Source organism: Xiphophorus couchianus, chromosome 19 (assembly GCF_001444195.1).
Source record: "Xiphophorus couchianus chromosome 19, X_couchianus-1.0, whole genome shotgun sequence".
Lineage (NCBI taxonomy): Eukaryota > Metazoa > Chordata > Actinopteri > Cyprinodontiformes > Poeciliidae > Xiphophorus > Xiphophorus couchianus.
The window spans coordinates 1,535,448-1,559,098 of NC_040246.1; the positions used below are offsets into that span (position 1 = coordinate 1,535,448).

At 39.0% G+C, this 23,651-nt stretch overlaps 1 protein-coding gene across 6 annotated transcripts; it reads right to left on the reverse strand.

Annotated features, from left to right (window-relative positions):
- Positions 1-2,757: 2,757 nt before the first annotated feature.
- Positions 2,758-22,105, reverse strand: letm1 (leucine zipper-EF-hand containing transmembrane protein 1). 6 transcript variants are annotated; one of them, XM_028001126.1, is made up of 15 exons: positions 21,778-22,105; positions 16,832-16,889; positions 16,262-16,724; positions 12,062-12,205; positions 11,658-11,795; positions 11,298-11,501; positions 11,093-11,212; positions 10,248-10,379; positions 9,939-10,097; positions 8,244-8,372; positions 6,372-6,506; positions 6,048-6,241; positions 4,889-4,921; positions 4,188-4,344; positions 2,758-2,992 (listed from the first exon to the last, which is right to left on the reverse strand). In XM_028001126.1, exons 1-15 carry the CDS (start codon positions 21,854-21,856, stop codon positions 2,840-2,842), a joined length of 2,298 nt encoding a protein of 765 aa, XP_027856927.1. In that variant the 5' UTR covers positions 21,857-22,105; the 3' UTR covers positions 2,758-2,839. The 6 variants fall into 6 exon arrangements, with proteins under 6 accessions (XP_027856927.1, XP_027856928.1, XP_027856926.1 ...); XM_028001127.1 differs by having other exon boundaries at positions 4,188-4,326; positions 21,772-22,105; XM_028001125.1 differs by having other exon boundaries at positions 21,772-22,105.
- Between the last annotated feature and the right edge of the window lie 1,546 nt (positions 22,106-23,651).

The window sequence follows — 23,651 nt, forward strand, 5'->3', positions numbered from 1 at the left end:
ATAGCTGCAGTGTGATATTATTTTGAAACTGGTCTGAGAGTAAAATTCTAAATAATCTGTTCTACACTCATATTCATAATAACCAAAAAAATATTATAATCTCCTTAAAGGTCTAAAAAAATGTATAAATAAATATACAAACAGTACATGAACCATTAGTATTACATGCATCAAGAGAAGGCCACTTTGTATTTATCCTATAAAGCCCAATTCTACCAGAATTCTACCAGAACCCATGTGGTGCAAATATGAATCATTCAAGCTTTGAGTTTACCCTCTTCATAAACAAATTTAAAATCCTCCAGTTTCATAAAACCAGCTCGGACAGATGTTTGGTTTGTGGTGCGTATACTGGTTCTGTTTGTCTGGGTTTTCTTTGTTTTCTTAGCAGTAACCAGGATTTGGTGTTGAGCACTATAGTGTAACTTGGGCACTTTACAAGGAGGTGAGACTACATACAAAAACCAGCCACAACCATTAAATGAAACTGATAGTGCTGCTGCAGAGCTGTGCTTTGCTTGCAGACATTAAGTAGCACTCTTATGGGTATTGCTTTGAAACGATAAAATAAAAATCTGATCCTCAATGTGACAGACTTCTCTAAGCCAAGAGTCAAGTCGTCCTTAACCGTCTTAAGGGACGCAGCTCGGCATGGGCCAGTGTGACATTCTCATATCATTGAATAAAAACACAATTTACAACTAAATTTTGAACAAAGACATAAAATGCGATCTAGTTGCTTTTATTGAAACAAACAACATTTCCAGCTGCCACTGTAGTATTGAATTTTCCTAATGGTCTAGCATTCAGTTATTTCTACTTTGATTCAGTGAAGCTAGAAAGTAGAATAATTAGTCATGAAACTTGACTCTTGAAACTTGAAATTTTCAAGAGTAACAAGCATAATAAGCTGATGTTAGCATGTTAATTAGTCAGGCTATCCGCTCGGGTAGCTGGCCTGCAGTCTGCTGCTGAACAGACGAGCTAATTATAGACTCAACAGTTGCAATTAGACCCCAGTCTATGGTTCGAACATTTTCGGTCCAGTTTACCTCTCCTGCAAGTGAGAGAAAAGTGCAGTTGCTTTCTTTCTGCTACACAGGCAGTGTGTAGCAGTGGGTGGGTGAAGGGAATTGCTCAATTCCGCTCTGGCGTCTTATTAAAAGGGGCAGTATTATGTGTTTTCCAGACATATAGAATAGTTTAATAGCATAATTAAGCAGCCATGTTACCTTCAGTTGTTATAAAAATGCTAAATATAAGAAATACAACTTAAAAGAAATTTGTCTTTGTAATTTAACGCCTAGAAATTGGATCTCCAAAACTTCTGCTCTTTCTGAAACTCCGCCTTCAGAAAGTGCTCACAACATGGCTCCTCTATTTACCCTTTGGCAATGTTTTTACCAATGTTGCTCAGAGAAGTAGCTCTTATAATGAGCTCAGCAGATTATAAGGTCCACCAGGTGTTTGCTAATTGCTGCTGGCTAGTCTGAAGGAGCTGAGAGGGAGAGAGCTGCTCTGTGAGGCGGAAGTTTGGGAAGCGCAGCTCTGAGGAGGAGCTGCGCCTTCAAGGCGGGGCTAAGTCCACCCAGGTGTTTTGCACAGTTGAATGGTTACTGCGGAGATTTAAGGATTTCTCCAACATGCATGAAAGAATCAAAGCAACACTACAGGTGTGGTTTTTTATGAGAAAATTACATTATAACATTGTGGAAAGCTTAAAAAAGGTCGATTTTACATAATACTGCCCCTTTATGAGAGCTTTAGAGCACAGAAACAATAGGATGTTTTGTGTTGTTTTGGTGTTCAAGTCGTCACTTTATCCAACATCAGAATACTTTGATACACAGTAACTGACCCATGCCTAGACAGAGAGTGTAAAGCACCAACATGGCCTACAAACTGCAGTCTCAATCCAACAGTGCTTCTACAGAATGCACAAGAAACGGTCAGATCAACAAAGATCCGCTAGCATTCGATGTTACAGCACAAGACCCCTGAGGAGACGGCCAAAGAATCAATGTCCCCAGCAAGTTAGTGCTGCTAGAGGTATAAATGTTGCAACACATTTATGTATACCACAGTAAGTAACTGATACCATCCGAGAAGCTCCATATTAACTTGAATGAATCTAAATCTGCTTTCATTTCCAGAATAAACTAATGTAAAGCACTTTTAAAATGCATTTATGCAACGCTCACATTCACAATGTGAGCGTTGTGTCTAATAACGTCTTTGGTAGCAGCCACTAACGGTACCGACCAACCAGAACAAACACAAATGAGAAAAAGAGAAAGGAAGTACATGACATCGGATGGTGGGTGAAAATAAAGAGAATAAAAAACTTAGTGGAATGACAATAATGACTATACTGTTTACTGTGCAAGTCCAGAATGGATGTCATTTGTTTGAGATGACATGATTGAAATGAAAGGCAAGATGTTTCACCACAAACTCTAAATATCACATCCACTAATATGATCAAATTTCTCCTCAAAGCTTTTAGTTCGTAAAGCAACCATGGTTCCATGTCACCCTGCTCCCTGTATCAATAAATTAGCTAAAATTACATAAACTCAAGTGTCCACATAATACATAGGATCACTCCAAAAGGTTTTACATGATAGCTTTCAAATTAATTCTGTGCATTGAAGAGGAAGGAGGCCTTTTTATTGATATTTTTTTGTTAAGCAATTATTTCCACATGGCAACTATTACCTTGTAATTCTCCACTGACTTGATGTCCGAAGTATTCCGAGAGCCGGTAGCAGACTAAGCTAATCTGTGGTCTTTTTTTTTTTTTTTACAAATGCTCTCTGTGTTTTTGAGGGAAGATGAGTTAGCTGTTGAGTTTGGCTGCCTGCTCCTTCTCAGCTTTGTCTTTGGCCTTCTCCTTCTCCATCAGCTTCTCTTCCTTCTGCAGCATGACCATGATGTCAGCCAGCTGCGAAGTAGAGATGTCGATGTCTTCCTTGTCGATCAGTTCCACCATCTGAAAATAACACGGCCCGGAAGAACATTGGTTAGACAAAGAAATTTGGTTTTTAGTTTTTTGGGTGCTGAAAAACACAAACACTAACCCTGAAGCACTAATTATAGATGTTAGCTCTGCTGTCACTAAAGAGCTCTACCAATACGGTATTTAGCAGAAGCTAATGCTAAAGTGCTAACTTCAATTCAAATGACATCTGTCCTTGAAAGGCTACAAATTTCCAGCACCAATTGAATTTTGAACTAGTGGGTCAACGGGCTTCACCTATTTCAAAATAAGAGCATGAATATAAGCATCTAACTTCTTGAAGAATTTTAAAGAAAATTTAAACCCAGATGTTGAACTTTATTCAACTTAAAGTTTACAAACTAAGAAAATTAGCTTAGGAGCTAAAAAGCTAAAAATGAAATTCAGTATTTGGCACCGCTAACTAAAAGGTTAGTTGCCCTAACCCTAAACCGCTAATCATAAACATTAGCTCCGCTACAGCATTAGATATTCAAAATATATCTTCTCTTTAAGGGCTACAACCTTTGAGCATTAGCTTTAGATATTATAATTTACAGGTTCTATAATGTCCTTAGATATTGCAGTAATGTCAATATCTTGTTCTTTACTGCCCGTGTTTTTTGTTCCTGTATGTTTCTTCTTTTAATTGAGAATGTGAAGAGAGGAAACAGGACTGCTGTGTAAACTTCACCCACTACAAAATAAGAGCATGTATATAAACATCTAAATTCCTGAATAATTCTTCAGAAAATTTCAACACAGGTGTCTAACTTACTTCAACCCACAGTTTGCACAACAGGGGCTAAATAAGCGCTTTAGAATTGATCTCAAAATATTAATTTAAGAGAGGATAAGTGAGCTAAATGTTTTCAAAGTTAAACAAAACATTAGCTCTGCTATTAGCACATTAGTTAAATAGCAGAAGTGTGCACACCACTGGGTATCAGAGTAAATGCGGTGAAAACAAATGGATAAAAAGCTTTTTTTTTCTTTTGGAAAAAAAAGAAGAAAAAAAGGGAAAACCATATATAATTTCCTTCCACATAAACTCAGAGTTGGTGGGGGTCTGTCACATAAAATCCCAGTAACATGCAAAATTGTTTGTGGCTGTAATGTGTCAGAATTAGTATGGGGCATGAACACTTTTACACTGCATGCTGTGTGAAAGATGTAGTGTTCAAAGTACTTTGATGGCGTCGTCGATGTCGATCTTTCCGTCCTTGTTGTCGTCCAGGGCTTTTGCGATCCTCTGCAGCTTGTCCTCTGGAATGTTCTGGATCTGCCGCATGACGTTGATGAGCTCGTCGATGCCGATCAGGTTCTCCCTGAAGGTGTAGAACAGACTGCATACAGGAAACGGTTACCGGCTTTGGCACGGTGTAAAATGTGGTGGAGAGCGCCCAAATCAACAGGCTGCATTCGTTCTGGTCTCCCAGATCACGCCGATCCAACTGATTCAGGGGTTTTGTTGATAACGCAAGCAGATTGGGTAAGTAATTGAACCCATGCTGAAATAAAATGCACAACATGCTGCTTGAAATTTTCTTTTTAGCCTGATGCGCTGCTTTAATGGTTTCAGTCAGATGTTAGCGTAGCCTCGCTGCATAAAGGATCTACAATATGCAGAAACTTTCATGCTTTTTGGACAAACATTTTTGACTTTTAAATTTTACAAATCAAGCATCAAGTCTAAAAGTATTAATCAACAGATCAGAGCTGTTAAGCCTATTCCAAACACAGCAGCCTGCTGGCAGAATTCTGTTGCAGTTCTGAGGTTAGCAACAGGACTGAAGACGGATTCTCTGCAGAACTATTTCAGCATGAGAAAAACCATGACGCAACGTCAGAGTCTGACATGCAGTAATGGTTTGACACCGTCCATCTTACCTCACGGCATCGCTATACTTAGTGAAGAATAATCTGCAAAATTTGAAATCAATTAGGTCTGGATTTGGTGTTTCGATCGGTCATGACATTCATTAATTGATTGATTTTATATTTTGTTATCTCCACCACCATTTTACAAGAAACGTACTGATATGAGAAGGTGCGTTTTGACTGCGGGTTCTGGAAACAGGCTGTTTATGTGAATTACGGCCACTGACGATGTATGAATCGTCTCATTGTTTACGTGACGCAAACTTCAAACTTGGTCGTTAAAGCAGCCTTACTGATCTGAGGAGCAGAGATCAGAGCCGCCAAATGAATCCGCTTTTGTTCAAAAGCTAAAGAAATCACTACAAATATTTCAGAAATATTGCAATAAATTTCCAATTATTTTTGCTGATCCTCACAGGGGAAAAAAATATTACTTGTCACACTCCCCGAGTTCTGGTACTACCTGCTGTTTCTAAACAAATACTGTGGTTACTTGACAAATTTTAGGAGAAATTAGTAAAATTCACATTTTTTGTATTATTATTTCCTTATATTCTAACAGGAGCATTAAATACAGACACACAACGTCGCTATCTATTGACTTTTCAGACAAATAAATAAATGAATATCAGAATAAATTGGAATCAGCTTTTTAAAGATCTGTGATCGGCTAGAAAACTACAATCTACAAGTGTTGAATGTAAAATAATTTAACACTACTGGTTTAAATACCTACAATTACTTTAAGCACAACCATTTATTTACTCAGGATAGCTGAAATTAAGTCACTTAATTTGTTTTTCTAATATTTCCCAGAAGGTTAAGTGATTCTAATCACATATTTGAATGTATTCACTGTAAAAGGCTGAAATTTTCAATATGAACAACTAAATTTAAGTTTTGTGTTTGTAAGCAAAAATCCAAAGTTCTTCTTTTTGTGTAAGGAGGGGATGTAACCCGTACAAAATGCTTAGCAACCTCCACCCAGTTGTCAAGGTTGTAGTTTTTGGTACCTATAATGGTTCCTGAAAACTACCGTGATTCCTGCAGTCAAAAAGCACCTTATGTGGAGGCTGATGATAATGAAGAGGTTTGTTAATGATTAATGAGAAAGCTGTGAAAAAATGTGGGTAAAAGAAAAAGGATGTAGAGTAAATGTGACTCTTACCCAACAGGCAGAGTGGTTCCGCTTTCCGCCTGCCCGTCCAGCATGACTTTGTCCTTCTCCAGCTCCCCAATGATCTTATCAATGCGACCGATCATGCGGGTGACTCTCTTAGACAAACGCTTGCTGGCCTTCGATTCTTTCAAGGCCTTCTCCTGACCGGTCTTGGAAAATTCCTTTTTGATCTCCTCCAGATCCTGGAGACACACAAAAGTAATCCTTTTGATTCTGTGCATTTATGTATTGACAAAAATGTGATTTTTTTTCATTTATTTTTTCAGTGAAACAACTGAAGTGAACATGGATACAGTCCGAGTATAAAAGCACCTCGTTGTACTCCTGGACGTCATCCTTCAGCTCCTCCAGTTCCTCTTTCTCCAGAGTCAGCAGCTTCTTCTGCTCCTTCAGCTTAGAGCAGGCGTCACTCAGAAGGTGGATCTCTTCTTTGGTTATCTCCTCATCCTGGAACGAGAAGAAACAATCAAAGAACGGCAAAAGAAATTATATTCTGCAAGTGGATGTCATTAAAACATGACATCCACTTTATTATTTCTAAAGATCTGCTTTAGAAATAATAATTGCAGCCCGTTTCTGTCATATTTCACAGATAAGATTCATGTATATGTACAACCAGTGTTTTATACAATAATGTGATTGTATGAAGAAAAGAGCCTGTTTTTGGTGCATTTTTTTGGTCGTAGCTTCAGCTTCATAATGAGTTTTTTTTTTTAATTTGCATGAAAACAGTGTGTTAAAAATATTTTTAAGTGACTACTCTAATTGTTAGATCAGTCTTCTGATTAATTAATGCTTGAAATAGTGAATTGAAACAACTGACTTAAGAATTTAAAAAAAAAAAAAAATGATGGTGGGTCCTGAACTTTGACCAGTGGGAAAACTATTGCCTTAAAGGATTTGTGGCTGTACTTACAGGGGAAAATGGCTGTAATCTGACAACATGTGAAAAGGTCCACAGTCGCTGTACAAGTACAATCTATTAAAATAATATTTACTGTGAAGCCAAAAGAGATCAACCAACAGGAGGACGTAAGGGGGAACTCTGGGTCATTACATTCTGACATGAGGGAAGAAAATATATAGATGAAAGCTGGAAGATCCCAACAAGGAGGGAAAGGGAGAGCTCAAATACATGAGTGCTTAACGGAACAGCAAATAAAGTCTAATATTTCATTAAAGAAACTCAAACACTACATCCATCAACTGTAGGGGAGCAACATTAAACCTAACCTGAATACGCAGAAACGTGTGCCAGTGCTCATACTGGTGGGAAGAAACAAAAAGATCACAACAAGTAAGAGATAAAAGCTTTCCATCTGAACAGAGAGCGTCAGAATTAAATAAAGTCTACACCACTAATACTGAGGGTCATTGTTTTATCTTCATCAGTATCCAAGTAAGTACAGACGTAATGAGTATAAACAAACTAGCTGCGTTTCCATTAACTATAGAATTGCACAAATTGAAATTATGCAAATAAATGAAAACACAGCAAATTTGAAAATAATTAATGTTTTTTGGAAATAAAGTTTTCGCACTAGGATGAGGTAGATTTTCAGCTGTACAGAAATAGATTTATTTCGCAAAACTGCAAAGGAAACACTTTTACTGCATCAAATGAGTCACATGACCGACAGCCAGATGTTACTACTGATGCAAACAATAAAGAAGATGACAGGACAAAGTTGGAGGAGGATGGTTTGTTTCCACTTTTTTCTGACGATGTGCAGCTGGCTCCACCAGAGCTCTCACAGCATCAAAACGTTGTGTGTCACTGATACATGTTGAATATTTAAACTCTTCTATAAAATCACAGACTACAATTTCCCCAAAGCGCCACCACTTAGGTAGCCGCTCTCAAGTAGGCGGGGCTTGTCGCTCTGATGCCTGAATGAGACTCCTCTGATCAGCTGATAGATGATGAGCGCCAGCACCATGACTGAATTATGAATATATCTCATGTAACTGTTTACATTTGTCGCTGCCATGATTTTTAATGACTTATTGTGTCAAGAAGCCTATTCATGTGTGACTAATTTCATTTCTTATTGTGGTGTTTGTTTAATGCAAACACCACAATGAGGAAATAGTAAAAAAAAAATTTACATTCGCAGAAAATCGTCAAAGATGTGTGTGCCTTTGTAATGAAAACGCAGCTAATTGACTCTTTCATGATATTACCTTGCTTCCCTCTATAACAGGAGCTGTGTCCCTCAGAGTCTCTGACTGAGCTGCTCTGGTAGCTTGTAGCAACGCAGACTCTGCATCGCTGTGCTTCGCACCGTCAACTTCAAGCTCCAACTCGTCCTCCTGCACAACAATACACAGTAAAACATGCAAAAGAGGCCAATCGAACACATACATGTGAAAGTAAAACAGAATAGTCCAGTGGAAGCACACTGAAATTATTTTTTGATCAACTGTAATAATTGTTCTTATGTAAATAAACCACAGGAATATGATGATAGATTTTTTTTTTTATTAAAAGTGGATTTCTCAATAGTTCCTATGATTTTTAATGTTGTAGCACAAGGGTGTCAAAGTCATTTTCATTTTGGGTCATATGAAATCGGAATGTTCTTAAAGTGCCGGTTGTGCCAAAATATATTGACAAAATCAATTAAGTCGTTAAAATATCAATAAAAAGCTGTTCCTCCAGCATTTTGTGATTTATTTTAGTGTTTTACAGATTACAAAATTATAGATTTTGCCTATTTAGAAATGTTTGTAAGAGGTTTTTACAATATTTGCGCTAATATGTGATGTTCAATGTGACTTCTTATTACTCCCCATGTCAGTTACGGACTATTCCCTGAAGACTGAGGCAGTATTGGCTTTAGGCCTGTCGCGATAAACGATAAATCAATTAATCGTACGATAAATTAAAACTATCGACGTCATTTTAATTATCGTCTCTTCCGACCTTTTTCTCTTTCTGTTGATGACACCGAATGAAAAAAGGCTGAACTCCGGTGCTCTCCACTGACTCCTCCCTTCCTCATTTCCTTAGTGTAAAGCCCAGAGCACACGACACGATCTTAGAGCTCTCGGCCCATTTTCAAAACCTGACAGACCACACATTAGCCGACAGAAATCCTAGGTATAACGGTTCGATCAGGTTCGGTCCTGCCACGTGGTGTCCAACAATGGGCACAAAATAATGGCTACAAGTCCAGTTAACTAATTTTAAAACCAGGCATTAATCAATGCTTTACTACAATCTACCTGCAATGCATGTGGCTAGTGTCAGCGTAAAGTCCTGACTGAATGAAAATCATTATAACCTGTTTAGTCACGTTAACGAAGAACAGCTGAAAGGTTACCGGGTTTTGTGTGAATATTTGTAGACTTATTGATGTAATGTCCCAGTAATGTGGCCACATAAAAAGCCATGGCGGGCCAGACTTGGCCCCAGGCCTTCAGTTTGACACCTGTGTTATAGCAACTCCAAAACCTGAAGTGAAATGCGAGTTTGCCTTGGACAGAGCCTGAATTAGAGATAGGCATTTATTGTATCTTCAATCATTTATTGTGATACATTTCTTGTCATGATAGGAATTCTGATTTATGATTGTCATGATAAATCCCAATTAACGAAGTTCAAAAATCTCCCAAACTGTCTGTATTAAGTTTTTTGTTTGTTTGTTGTTGTTTTTTAAAATGGGATCACACTTCTCTTGTTTTAGGTCAGTTAGAATTACCGGTACTAAAATTATTTCTATTTGCTAAATGCTACAGTAATAAGAGAAAATGTCATTGAGATTTATTTACTAACGTCTCCAAATCAGAGGTCTCCAAACATTTCCTCAGTATTTGGTAGCATTAACTATGAACTGTATGATTTATGTAAAAAGTTTTGGGTTTACACACACATACCCTAGCAGCCTTCTCTGCAGCATCAGCCAGCCTCTCCATCTCCCGATCCTTGGTGTCTTGGCGTATTGCCGCCTCCTCCTGCAGCATCGTCTCCAGTTTGGTCTTATTGTCCACTTTGGAGAGCTCGATTTCAGCCACCTTCACCTGGGCCTCTTTGGTCTAAAAGGAAGAAAAAAAATAAACGTGCTTAGTTAACTTAACTTAGAGCAAATTAAGTCGACTAAACTTGCTAGGCCTGTATCCACAGCTAAACTGGGTGGAGGTACTTTTCAGTCTGTTTTTTTGCACTGTTCATTCCAGCGTACGTACCACCATCTCAGGAAGGGTTTGCAGTGTAGTTTTGAGCTGATCCGCTGGAGACAGAGTGTCAGGGAGGAACATGGCTCGGGACAGCAGCAGCAGAGATGTGGGGATCTGCTGGTTCAGATGCAGGTCCAACCACTGCAAAAAAAAACCAAGCAGAAGAAGCTGACCCACTTCCTCATCTAGCATGAAGAAAAGGGTTACTTGTGAAGTCCCACAAGTCTGTGGGCTCGGACCAATTCTCTTTTCTAGATATAGATACAAGCATTCTTATCTTATTATCTTTTTTTTTTTAATTATTGTGATATCAAATACAAGTGTTAAGATTCAGTGAGCATAAACAAAAGAAATAAAACAAAATGTGCAAAAAAATAAAAAAGTAGCATGTAGTCCTTTAGGTATCTGATTTGGTAGTGGATGAAAGAAATAAAAATGTAAAAAATAAATAAATAATAGTAAACCATTATGTAATAAAGGGAAACAAAATTGTTAGGAAGACTGTTTTTCTTTATTTTTTTCATCTTAACCCAAAGGAATTTGGAAACTTTTTTTCTTTTCTTAATTTCTTAAAGATTTAAAGTTTGTTTTCCTACAAAAAAAAAAAATTGACTTCTTTACTTGTCTAATTAGAATTATTGGATGCTTAGTTGATTGTTAAGAAGTATAAAAAAATTTGTGTTTCTTGTTGCTTTAGAAATTACAAATTAGTATTTTGACTTCACTATTTTGGCCCACCTGACCCCTCTGCTTTAACCCCTTTATGTGTTCCTAGAACTCCATAAACCTGCTCTTTCACTAATTCAGTCTAAGCCAAGACAAAAGTAGAAAAGTTAACTCGTCATTTCTGTTACCTGGCTGAGTTGCTCCCTCAGTCGTTCCTCTGTGACTCCTAGAGATCTCATGCCTCTAACGCGACAGGCCGACTGCACTTCGGTCACGCTCATACTCTCTATTCCTTCTTCTGCTATGAGCTGGAGGATAGAGGTACACGGGTCATAAGAGCATCGCCCCCAATGGGAGGACATCACACATCAAGTGGAGCTGAACTCTTCATACCTTGTCATCAGCATGGATGGCCCTCAGCTTCATGATAAGCTGAAAGCGCAGGAAGTTGTTGGTTCCAATGGACTGGAGCTCCAGGAGGCGGCAGAGAGCCACCAGCTGAGGTCGGGTCAGGTTGTCCAGAGTCAGCTCGTCCTCAAACAGTTTGGAGAACTTTATGATCTGCTCGTTACTGGGACGTTCTCCAGAGTCCCGGATCTGCAGAAAGAGTCACAATACGCACAGAATTCTATAGTCTTGATGTGACATAATGGTCAAGTGGCGTTAACACGTCTAGATATACACAGAAAATGAGTTGTTTCAACCAGAAGAGAGGCACCTGGAGCCTTTTGGTCATTTGTCACCAACACCAACCTTTTGGAAGAAGGTGGAGAACTCCTCGGTCACGTTGCCCTGGGCAGCCTTGTTCCTCAGTGCAATCTCCTCGATGGTGTCCTGTAAGAACTTGGCCATCTCCAGTTTGACTCTGAGCTCCTTCTTCAACCTCTCCTCCTAAAAACACGAGAAAAGATTCACCTTACTTTTACTTACATTTTTCCCCTTTTCAGCATAGAAACACTAAATGACTGAAAATGCATGTGGTGAGTGCATGCAACCAGCTTACAACATCAGCCGCTACATTTTGCTATCAAAAGATATTGACTGAACGTTTAAAACCCAACTGGAAGACTATCTGAATCCTGGTTTGATTTCCTTCAGAGACTCTTCAATGGCAAATGCTAAAATGAAGAACCATTTTAGACTACAGCTTTGGTTACCTTCTTCGACTGGGTTTCAAAGGTGGAAGGCAGCATGTTGGGGAACAGCTTCAACGCCACAGGAAGGAGGAACTCCATGAACGGGACGATGATGAACACCAGGAAAGGCAGCAGTCTGAAAACGTCTGCACACGTTCTGAGGAACTGAGGAGAATTTTTCAGAGAATAATGAGCACAAAGTCTGAGGATGATGATTCCAATAAGCATAAGATGATGCTTTAACAAGCTTTCACCAGCTCAGGAGACTACAGTCACATTCAGTAAATTAGAACATACGTCCCAATGAGGCTCGTTTGTCAGATTAAAAGTACGTTTTGAAAATAACATGCACACATCAAGCACAAAATATAAAAAATATTTTTCTATTGGTTTGATATGGTATTCTAATTTTAATTGTCATGTTTTCATTAACTGTAAGAGAAAAATATATTTAACAGAAATAAAGGCTTTCAAATATCCATTTGTGTGGAATTAATAATCTATATAATGTGTTTCACCAAGACATAAAGTTCCTGAAATAAATGAACTTTTCAATAATATTATAATTTAATGTATGGGTCTGTATGGGTCTGACACGATTACAAACTGAATGACAAATAGTCCCAGACGTTACTGTGATAAATGATAATATTGTCGTTTTGAGACCATTTTCAAGGGTCATGACGATAATGGCATAATAATGTAAGTTCACCCCTTTAATCTGTAAAGAACATTTAACACTGGAACTGGAATATATTTTTAATATCCAATAAAAAAATAATCAAAAACAATAAACAAACACAACCAAAACCATAAGTACAATTGATTATAACGTTTCTGTAAACAAACTTGCCCTTCAAAACATATGAATTGTTGGGCTCAGACTGTTAAAAACAGGCAAACATGCCAGTTGGGACTTTTGTGATGATCAAGCTCATTTTAATTTATCATTCAATTAATTGGTTTATTGTGACTAGACTTGTCGCAATTAACAATAAACTAATTAATTGCATGATAGGTTAAAACGAGCTAAAACATTTTCATTTGCATGAAATGAAAAAAATCTTCGTTTTTCTTTTCTCGCTCTCTCTACCAAAAACTGGTTGACAAAAGTCTTCAGTTTGGTTTTTTGGTCTCAACTAGTCCTTTTGTTAGAAGACGATTTCGTTTACAAAGACTTTATAAGTCATTTTGTTTGCCGTTTCTGTTGTTTTATTTATTTATCTTGGGTATTTAAAATGTCTTCCAGTTTCAGTGCATTGATCTTCGAGGATGTGTTCTTGCATTATTATGTCATTAGCATTATATTACTTGAAAATGGTCTCAAAACAACAATATTATCTTGTATTGCAATAACTTCTGGGACAATTTATCTCTCAGCAAAATTTGTTACAGTGACCGGCCTAGCTGCAACAGACTTAGGTCTGCACCTTTCAAATAATTTTTAGTTCAACTGTGCTGCAGTTTATATAAGAATCCAGCAGAGGGCGGCATTTTGCCCCCAATCTCAACCAGAAACAAGTACATCTTTGGCATGCTTTTCGGTTTTCTTGTTTGTAGACAGAAGCGCCACGCTTAGAATCTGTATATACCACTCCCACACACACACGCATGCAGGCACACACACACCCTTAGTTCACATACATGATTCCTGCTGCTTTCTTTGCATGGAGCTGTAGGCCAAAACGGGCATTCTACACCAAAGTGCTCAAAAAGCTCTCCTTCATTCAACAGGAAGCGCTTTAGTTAAGCACAGAGAGGAACAATCCAAGCACCAAGCCAGCCCTGTTCTGTGTCATTGTACAGCTGTCCAACTGTGGCTTTCTGACTGCTCCGAGACGCAACCTACACAAACCAGTCCCGAGGCAAGAGAATGCCAGAAAACACGAGTCTGCCTTTTTCTGTCCTCTCCACCTGCATTTCAGTGGGGCAGTGCGATAGAGGATTTAGGCCATCTTGAGTGAAAAGGCCTTTGTCTGCTGGCCCATTGACATGTATATCATCTGCTGGAGTTTTGGCATCAAAGCAGAAGGAATGGGGTGACACGTTGAAACAGAAAGAGCCCCTAACTGGAGGGCCGAGGATTGTAGGTGAATGTGAAAGGAGAAGATTAAGGAGGCAATGCCATTCCAGGTTAGATGAATGGATGGTAAGATGGGTTTGGAGCATGCGCACAAGAGAAAGACTCCTGCATTTGAAAAGTGGCAGAGGGGGGTGGTGCTGCTTAAATAGAGGAGAAGCAGTGGTCAGTGAAAGGGCTTTTAACATCAACACAAAGCCTTGTTTCCTCTGGTAACTAGATGAAAGTGTTTAAAATGTCTTCTTAGCTGCTTGAGCTAATATCTGTTTGCGTTGAATATACTTAGGAATGCACAGGTTGTGATGGAATGGTGGACAATTTCAGCTAAATCTCGTCCTGACTGGTGAGAAACCCTTTGGAAATCCAAACATTCAGTCAGATGTTGCGCCTGCTAAGTCCTACTTCTTCAGTGTGGACAGTGTTACTGAATGAAGGAGACTCAAAGTTAGCTTATTTTGGTAAGAAGTCATTTATCTCTCTCACACAGCGCTGGAACATTGCCCTAGTTGCTAGTGTACATACCACCAATAAATATGATGAATATGAAGAGTGTTTATGACATTTTACACTATCCGATAAGATCCAATCCACTGTAAACCTGGGTATCAACAAAACACCCTCTGCTAAGATGATAGCCGTCAAATCTGACAAATTATGAGCAACCCTTTCACTTCAACCAAAACTACAACATGATCCAAAGTTGTCATGAGCCAATTCAAGGATTTTAAAACATATTTTAAGAACAATAGAGAAATCATCCATGGTAGTTTTCTTGTTTTATTTTCAGATTTTTTTTTGATATTTTAGGTTTATTTACTGTATACGTAGAAATGCCAATGATCTGCTTTGTTATGGCAAACAAACAGGTTGTTCTGTGTTGTGACAATACTGTCACCTTGTATGTTTGCCTTGAACAGTTAAAAATGAGACTATCAATGACATTTACTTGTAGAAATGAAGTTAAAGAATTGTTCTTCTGCTAAAATAAGAAACAAATCTACTTTTTTTTTTTTTACCTGATCAAGACTGGATATATAGCAGTTTACTAATGTTTACTCTTAAGTAAACATTAGTAATGTTTAGTAATATTTTGGCAAAACCAAAAGACACCAATGCAAACCCTAGAGCTTCACTAAACTCCAGCAGTAAGTCCAGTCTACATTGTGGACGGAGCAGTGGCAAGCAGCCAATCACGTCACTTTAATCTGTTCTATCCAAACTCACTAACGAACGCTGCCGCAGTTAGTCTGACCTCTGCTGATCTGCTCTGCTTTCCTCAACCTGACCTTCAGATTATTTCAGTCAACACAAGGCAAAGTGAATAGTAGCTGTTACTACAAGAGTGAAAATTACAGAATAAATTGAATTATTTGCCTTCTTTCAGATTGTTTTAGGCTGGGTGTTTCCTCTCATCGTCTCTTCTTCTGATGTTGAAGTTGTGGACACGATAAACTCTGGGAGGCTATGAACTAAAGTCAAAGTCTCAGATCTCTGTTTCTACATGTGAACCTCGTCCCTAAAGAGTTTTAATAAAGCAACCGAATGCTGCTGAGCCACTGGTGAGTTAAACACCCAGCTTGTGGTTATTTCCTGTAATTGATCCCATTAGGCGTGAAAAGCTCTGGATTAAACTGTACGGAACAAGAAGTCTCAGCTGCTGGGGTCGACTCCTCACCTAGTTACCTCTGAACTCATGGCCTTTGGACAACTTGCACAAGACATACAGCGACCTGTCGGGGAATGGGAGCGCTAGTTGGAGGTGCAACATAGAGGATGTTGGGAATTCTGAAGGAGTTTGCGCCCCAAAAACCTCCCCTCTCTGCATAATGAAACCCAGCAACCACAGAAAGACAAAGGCAGAAGGTGCACTGGTCAGAAATGTTGTGTCTAACATAAAAATAACGATACACATCACTGTGAATGCAGCATCCTACAGTGAAACATGGTGGCGGCACCATCATGATATGGGGATGAAATCAGAAAAGCTAGTCGATGAACGGAGACAAAGAAGCTTGTCCCATCCTCCCAGCAAGACAACAACCCTAAAAACAACCCTGTTGTCTCTATGAAAATTGAGTAACAAGCATTGCTGCTTTTGAGTAAAGTTACTGGCTCAGACGTAAAAGTGTGTCCATTCTTACTTGTCTCCTTTCACGGCGAGACAGAGGATTCCCATTCAGGATCTTCCAGAACATGCGTCCTGCAATGGTGGTGTCGATCCACAGCAGCCTGAAGCCGTGGTAGTAGTGCTTGATTTCGTCGATGACCCACTGCCGGATCGTCCGTCTGACGGGTTCAGCGTCCAGCGTGGGGCTGTACACTGGCCCGCCTTCCTCCAGCTTCATTTTCCTGTCTTTTAAGGATTTTAGGGATTTCTCCAGCTTTGAGTCATCCCATCGTCTCCTTGAGGTGTGTATCCACCTGACGCCCGGGAAGTACCGGCCTGTCGTACGCCAGGCCGGACTGGAGGAAGCCACGGCAAATGCACAGTAAGGTCGCTGTGGGTCCAGATTCTGACAGGTTGCCATGTATTCCTCGGACAGGGGGGGGGACGGGCTGACGGAGAAGACACGGGCCAAGCTGCCGAGCTGGAGCACGTCAAGCCTGTCAGTACAAAAAGATACAAACATATTTTAAATCTTTGTCTGCATGATAGAGAAAGGTTGTGTCAGGTAGTTTAATTTCATAAGAGAGCCATTGGATTGGCTTACTTTTGACTGGTGAGTCTGAGAGTCGTGCAGTTGAAACAGGAACCATCCTGTAGTTTACCTGAAACAAAATACTTTGAGAATTTGGCCAGCAAAATATACATATTAAAAAAAACACAACAAACACTTACAGTTAACAAGAATTCATCTCATGGTTCTGATTGGCAAATCTGTCACAAGCAATCTCTTCAAGGTCTGATGTATATGTATAGTCATATTCAATAAATGTAATATTTATAGCCTCATCAGCCATTCTGATGAGGCTCATTTGTCACTAACGATATCGATCTCGAAAGACTTTATCAATATCAGTAGAAAAAAGGTCAGATAGAACGTTCAATAATTTCACTGAACTCCGATCCAGAACTGCGCAGCATCCTGGGGGATGTAGGCAAAAGAAAAGCTTTAGCCACTCAACCTCTTACGCCTAGCTAAGAATGGTGAGTGGCATCAACTGACTCACTCCCTCATGCACAGCAGCAGTCTCAGGCTTTGCCTCATAACTGCTGAATAATAAAAAACCATGACGAAGTGAAGGCAGTAATATTCTAATTTTAAATGTCTTGTTTTCATTATCTCCAAGCAGAAAATCATCATAATTAATACAGATAAATGCTTTCATACATCCATCCGTGTTTAATTAATCTGTATCATGTATTTCTGTTGGGGATAAAGTTCCTGAAATGTATGGATTTTCAGTAATATTGAAATTTATTGAATTGGTCTGTTGTGTCTTATTACAGTATTCACAACCCTTATATTTTTGCAACTGTAAAAGCTGTGGGAAATGCATGTGCAAATTGCAACTCCGAGGTAGTTGAATACATATGCATGTAACAGTTTACCCGCTTTTTACTTTTATCTGCGTCACATAAAATCCAAATCAATTTTACGGATGTAACAGAACAAAATGTGAATAAGTTTAAGAAGAGCGGATAATTTCCAAAGGCACTGTACTGATCTTTCTGAATTTATTGAGGAAATAATAGAAGTGCTCATCCCCACCAGTTACACAATAAGAGACTCTAGTAAGTCACAGCCCAGTGTCTTAAGCAATCATTTATCAATGAACACATAACAGAAACTTGCTGAACTTTCTCACTTTGCTGGAGGCTTTAGCAGGTCATCGCACAGCTGCTGTAATGTCCAAACACGTGACGTTAAAATCAAGAGCAGACTCGCCCCTCCCGCCACCCAATAGTCCGGCTCCTTGATGAGCATTTAATTACTAAATATAGTTTAGAACTCTAAAATCTGTGCCAAATTCGTAAAACATTATCATTATTCTGTTAAACAGAATATTCACACCCGGAGGCCAACAGCCCGGCTCACTAACTCCAGTGACATGCACTGAGAGCAAAGGTGGGGTTCTGGGGCTCTTCCAGCCAATAGCGTGAGGGCGGTGAACTCGACCACGCCCGTTCACTGCTTCTCACATGGCCGGCAGGAGCAGATCCAGCAATGTCTGGTTAAACACGATAGCTAGGAGGACGCAGAGATTACTGGCACTCTGCAGCCGAGCGCCCACCTACTGTAACAATCAGAATAGCCTGGAAGTACAGTAGAGTAGATTACACAACGCTGCAGCTCTTGTTTGTGTCGTTCTGGCCTTTCTGACTCTTCTGCTATTGGGTGACTCCCAGCCACTGCTGAATGGCTGTAAGAAGGTCAAACTGGAACCTGCACTCTGTCATCATTATCACCATTCATTTATGTGCTCTTAAATAAAACACTGAAAGTAGGCTTTGTTGTCAACTAGTTATGTTAGTGTGTGGTTGTACTAGATTTTGTCCAGAGCAAACAACAGCTGAATCTTACATTCCAGCTGCGCTTAATTTCTCAAAACAGAGAAGATTTATAAACACACTGGATGCAGGGTTTCCCCTCAGTGTATTATAAGCCTGGTGGGCCTCCAGACTTTACTTGAATACCCACCAGGCTAAGCATTGTTTGTTTATTATAGGGTTTTTTTATACACCAGTAACAGTGATAGCAAAGATGGGTTAAAGAGTTTCTTTGTTGCAATGGTTGGAAGCACAATGGTAACATGGTATGGTCAGTACTCCGACTTCCTCCCACAGTCCAAAAACATGTCTGATAGGTTAATTGGTTTCTCTAAATTCTCCTTAGGTAAGAGTGTGTGCACGCATGATTGTTTGTCCCGTCTGTCTCTGTGTTCCCCTGCGATGGACTGGTGACCTGTCCAGGGTGTACCCCACCTCTTGCCCAAAATGTCTCACTGGAGATATGCACCAGCACCCTCCAGACCCCACTAGAGGCAAGGGTGTATGAAAATGGATGGATGGAACTCTGGCTGTCTTTACCAGTCTACATGCTAACGAATGAAGTGAGAAGTCATGAATAAAGAAATAAAAAATGTGGACACTTATATTAGGATGAAACAACTGAAGTGCAAAAAATTTTATATTTTTGATTTTTTTTTTTAATTTATGTTTACCATTTTTAAGACTTTATAGTTTAGATATTTTTAATGTCTTTCATTAACACATAATTACCTACTGATATTTTCAAATGTCCTGTCAACTTTCAGTATTTTTTACCTCAAAAACACAGCAGGCCGCTGGAGTGCTGTTCTAGCGCCCCTACTGTCAGACTTAGCAAGTTTTCTGGAGGAAACCTTGGGATGACCGGAATCAGATGATTTTTATCTGATTAGGCCCCAACAGCTGACAATGAAATCCAATCTTTTTCTGATTAGTGAACACACCATGCCAAACTTCTAAACTTCTTTTTTTATATATATATATATATAGCACATTTCAGCAGCAAGGCATTTCAAAGTGCTTTACATCATATCAAACACAGAAACATAATGCAACATCTTTAGAGCCATCAACCTCTGTCTGTCAGTAAGCATGCGGGGTTTAGAAATCTTGGCCACATATTTTATCATAGACTTCAAATCTCACTCAGCTACACCAGTTCTGTCAGGAGGATTTGAATAGAATTCCAGCTTATCAATGTGAAAAATATGTGAAAGAATGTGCAACATCTTTGATTCATGTCGGACAGTTTAAACGACAATTTACTAAATATTCTGGCGCAAAGAAATTTAAAGAAAAAAACGTGGGCGTGCCGTGGTGGCGTAGTGGTTAGCGCGACCCGTATTTGGAGGCCTGGAGTCCTCGACGCAGCCGTCGCGGGTTCGACTCCCGGACCCGACGATATTTGCCGCATGTCTTCCCCCCTCTCCTTCCCTGTTTCCTGTCAGCCTACTACCATATAAGGGACACTAGAGCCCACAAAAGACCCCCTGGAGGGGTAAAAAAAAAAAAAAAAGAAGAAAAAAACGTTATAAAGATATCCACTTATTCTGGTATTTAGCAAATAGAGATAATGTTAGGAATCTTATCTGACCTGAACGAGAAAACTTCAAGTCTGGTCAGACAGTGAGGAAGAAAACATTGTCATTGCATATAAAAATGATGTAAATAGTTTAAATCCTTTACCCAGAACTGAACATTTTAGTAAAAATTTAAATATACCTGTAATGAAAACAAATGAAGACTTAAGAAAATTAGATATAAGGTTATAAAAATGTAACAATAGATCTTAATGTTAAACTGCAGCAAGTGCATGTTTATAGAGTACAACACAGGGCACAACACAGTGCTGGGCAACAGGAACTTTAAAACCAAAACAGAAGAACTGAACTCCCTCAGTCTCAAGTGGAGATATAAAAGGCGTTGACCTTTATTCATGGAAGCTGTGCTATCTGTCTGCTAATTTGGGCCCGCAGCCAAAAGCACAGGGATAGGCAACGTAGACAGACAAAAACTTTGTATGAACTTTTCAAGCACACATTTAAAACACTGGAGATCGTTTTATCTCAACATCTACTAATGCCATCAAAGTCCTTCATTGACCTCACTGTGATCCACTTAGAAATTACATAACCAAAGTGCAACTGGACACTTCATCTTGATACCCACCGTGGAAATTCATCAGCTTACTGGACAGGCTCATTAAAATTACATCAAGCCGCACTGATCTAATCCAGATCGAAACCAGTCAGTGAGTCAAAAATAACACCTTACTATAAGTACAGACTGGAAAGCTATCCAGTTCCGACAAATTTGAAACATCATAATTCCTCTTACACAATACTCCAAAGTTATGACATGTTGAGCAACGCTAAGATAAACTAAGAGTAAACCTTAGATAACTTGTGCTTCATCTTGGACATAAAAATCAGCAGAAATGGATTGATTTTTCAAGGCCTGGACAGATTTTCATTCCTTGACGTCTGACCTGCTAATTACGACTTTTCAGAAGGCGGTGTGGAAATGTGCTGTAAGTTATTTGACTGACATAACGTGTATGTCTATATATATATATATATATATATATATATATATATATATAAATCAGACAGAAAACTCAAAACTCTAAATTGATCAAAGCACATTGTGAATTTGCGTAATCGGTTTTGCTTTACTTAATGAATGTTTATTGCATGGTAAATATTGTTTTTGTGTTTTTTGTGACATATTTTAATCTTTCTTCCCTAATTTAGTTTTTGTAAACCGAGGAGCATCTGTTTGCCATGGCAACAAGAGCATCACCTCGGACTGCAAACGGGCGCTTTCAGGTCAGCGCTAAAGAGGACTGCCCTCAGATAACCTGAATACTTGATCATGTGTTCCCCCATCACCCCAGTTGACATAGATTTTACTTAATGATTCATGAATCACTAAATTGCTCATTGTCACAATGAACGAAATCGTAATTAAAATGTGCAGTGTGTTGATATCTGCTGCTGTCACATTCAGTCCACCTAAAAACTCAAACAGAGCGAGTTGCACCTGAAAAGACAGGACTCTTCCAGATGCTAACATGTCTAAGCTAACTGTTAGCTTCACTGCACTGCAATGATAATAAAGCCCATGTTAGCTAGTGAAAGACCGAAACAGAAACCTTACCTTTACCTTTCCGGAATTCGTTCTTTAACGACCGGGACGTTTTCATTAAAGGTGTCCGGGACCTCGTAAACAGGATTAACGCCATGCTCTGTGGGCTAAAGTTGCTCCTTTTAAACAGCGAGTTAAAAAGCTAGCTGCTAGCTGCTCGACTCGCTAGCCTCAGCTTCTACTAGAGGTTAATTAAACGTCCTACTAAAGCGAAACATAGAAACCCAAACTATTTGGCGACTTAAACAGTGTCAGGAGCTCGTTTATGTGGTCAGTGGAAAATATAACCCCATGTCATGTCCTTCCTTTCCTTTCACGCGCATGACAGAAAGAAGCCGGGGGTAGCTTCTGAATGACGTCAGACCCTACGTTCAGCACATGCTTCCGGTTAAGTTTAAAAATAAAAGCTTTTTATTCGCCGATAAAAGTCAGATTGTTTACATAAAAAGTGATATAATATAAAATACAATTTAATTAGAAGTAGTAAAATAAATATCCAGATAAAAAATAAGTCATAAGCCATAGTTTAGATAAAATAAAATTCGCGAACAGTTGCCAGCCTAAAAGACAATTTGCTTTCAGCATGAGGCCCTCAGGTCTTTACGGTGTTCTAAATGTGAGGATGGTAATACGAAAACAAAGCCTCATCATTAATTTTATGTATAACTGGAGGATCCAAACACCAGAAGGAGGTGTTTTTTAGCCACTTATTTGTTGCAATAATTTCCTGTTGTCTTTCTGTAGACGATACACTTGACTTGTCTTTTTGTGTTTAATCCTCTCTCCTCTAGACACAGAAACCGAAGGAACTTCTGCCTCTACTAACTATGTATACATTTTCATGTAAAAAAAAGAAGAAAAAAGAATTAAAAGAAGAAAAAAAAAGTCAATCTCAGTAGCACAGTCACAGTGAGCCAGGTTCTGGTTCTGCTGGATGTTTCTTTCTGTTAAAGGGGAGTTCTCCTCTCCACTAACAAGGAGGGATTGCTGACAATTCAGTTACTTGACGCAATCTGCTCGGTTTCCTCAGATAAAAAACATTTCGCCAACTTTAACTGAGCTGAACTTGACTCACTGCATGGTTGTATTACTACACTAAAATTTAGCGTGACTCACTTTTTATGTGTCTTTATGATTAAACTAAATAGGTTCTGTACATCTACTGTTTATTTGTTTGTTTTTTGTTGTTGTTTTTTTTTGTAGAATGGCCAGAGGAAACACTCACTGTCAGCGCTATATATATATGTATGGAAGCCCATGGAAATGGGCTTCCATAGATATGAGCTGAATTGAAATTAACTGAACTGAAGTTTTTCCAGTGTGAAACTCAAACATTTCAAATTCTGGACAAAATGAAGCAGAGTCCTTTGACTCAGGCCTACAGTGTACACATGCCACAGAGAAAACTGCCAAACCACAAGGTGGCGCTATGCCCGCACTTTCAGAATATTGAAAGACTTGTTTATTTTACATTTCAATTGTTTAATTTGACCTAGACTTTTAAATGGCCTGAACTTATATCAGGGATTTGTGATGGCCACTCCAAAACATTAACTTTGTTGTCACTAAGCCACTTTGTAAGTAAGTTGGTGATCTGCTTAAGGTTATTGTCCATTTCAAAGACCCATTTGTGTTCAAGCTTTAAATGATCTTAATATTTCCTCATCGTGTATTTTATGAAATGCACTAGTTCCTTCGGCAGTAAAATTCCCACACAGTGGGACGACGCCACCAAAATACTTAACAGCCGGGATGATGCGTTCCTTCAAATTATCATTATGGCCAAACACTTCAAGTTTCAATCTATTTCTGAAAATAAGGTTTTTGTTCCTGAGTGCATTAGCTGACTGTAATTTGGCTTTGCATGTTGTTTTGGGCATAATGGAGTCTTC

Excerpts from the sequence above, each read along its gene's own strand:
- letm1 (XM_028001125.1), bottom strand. The coding sequence starts at position 21,856 with ATGGCGTTAATCCTGTTTACGAGGTCCCGGACACCTTTAATGAAAACG. Across the intron at positions 16,725-16,831 it reads CTCAGACTCACCAGTCAAAA|GCTTGACGTGCTCCAGCTCG; the intron begins GTAAGCCAATCC and ends TTGTACTGACAG. Across the intron at positions 11,213-11,297 it reads CCATCCATGCTGATGACAAG|CTCATAGCAGAAGAAGGAAT; the intron begins GTATGAAGAGTT and ends TCTATCCTCCAG.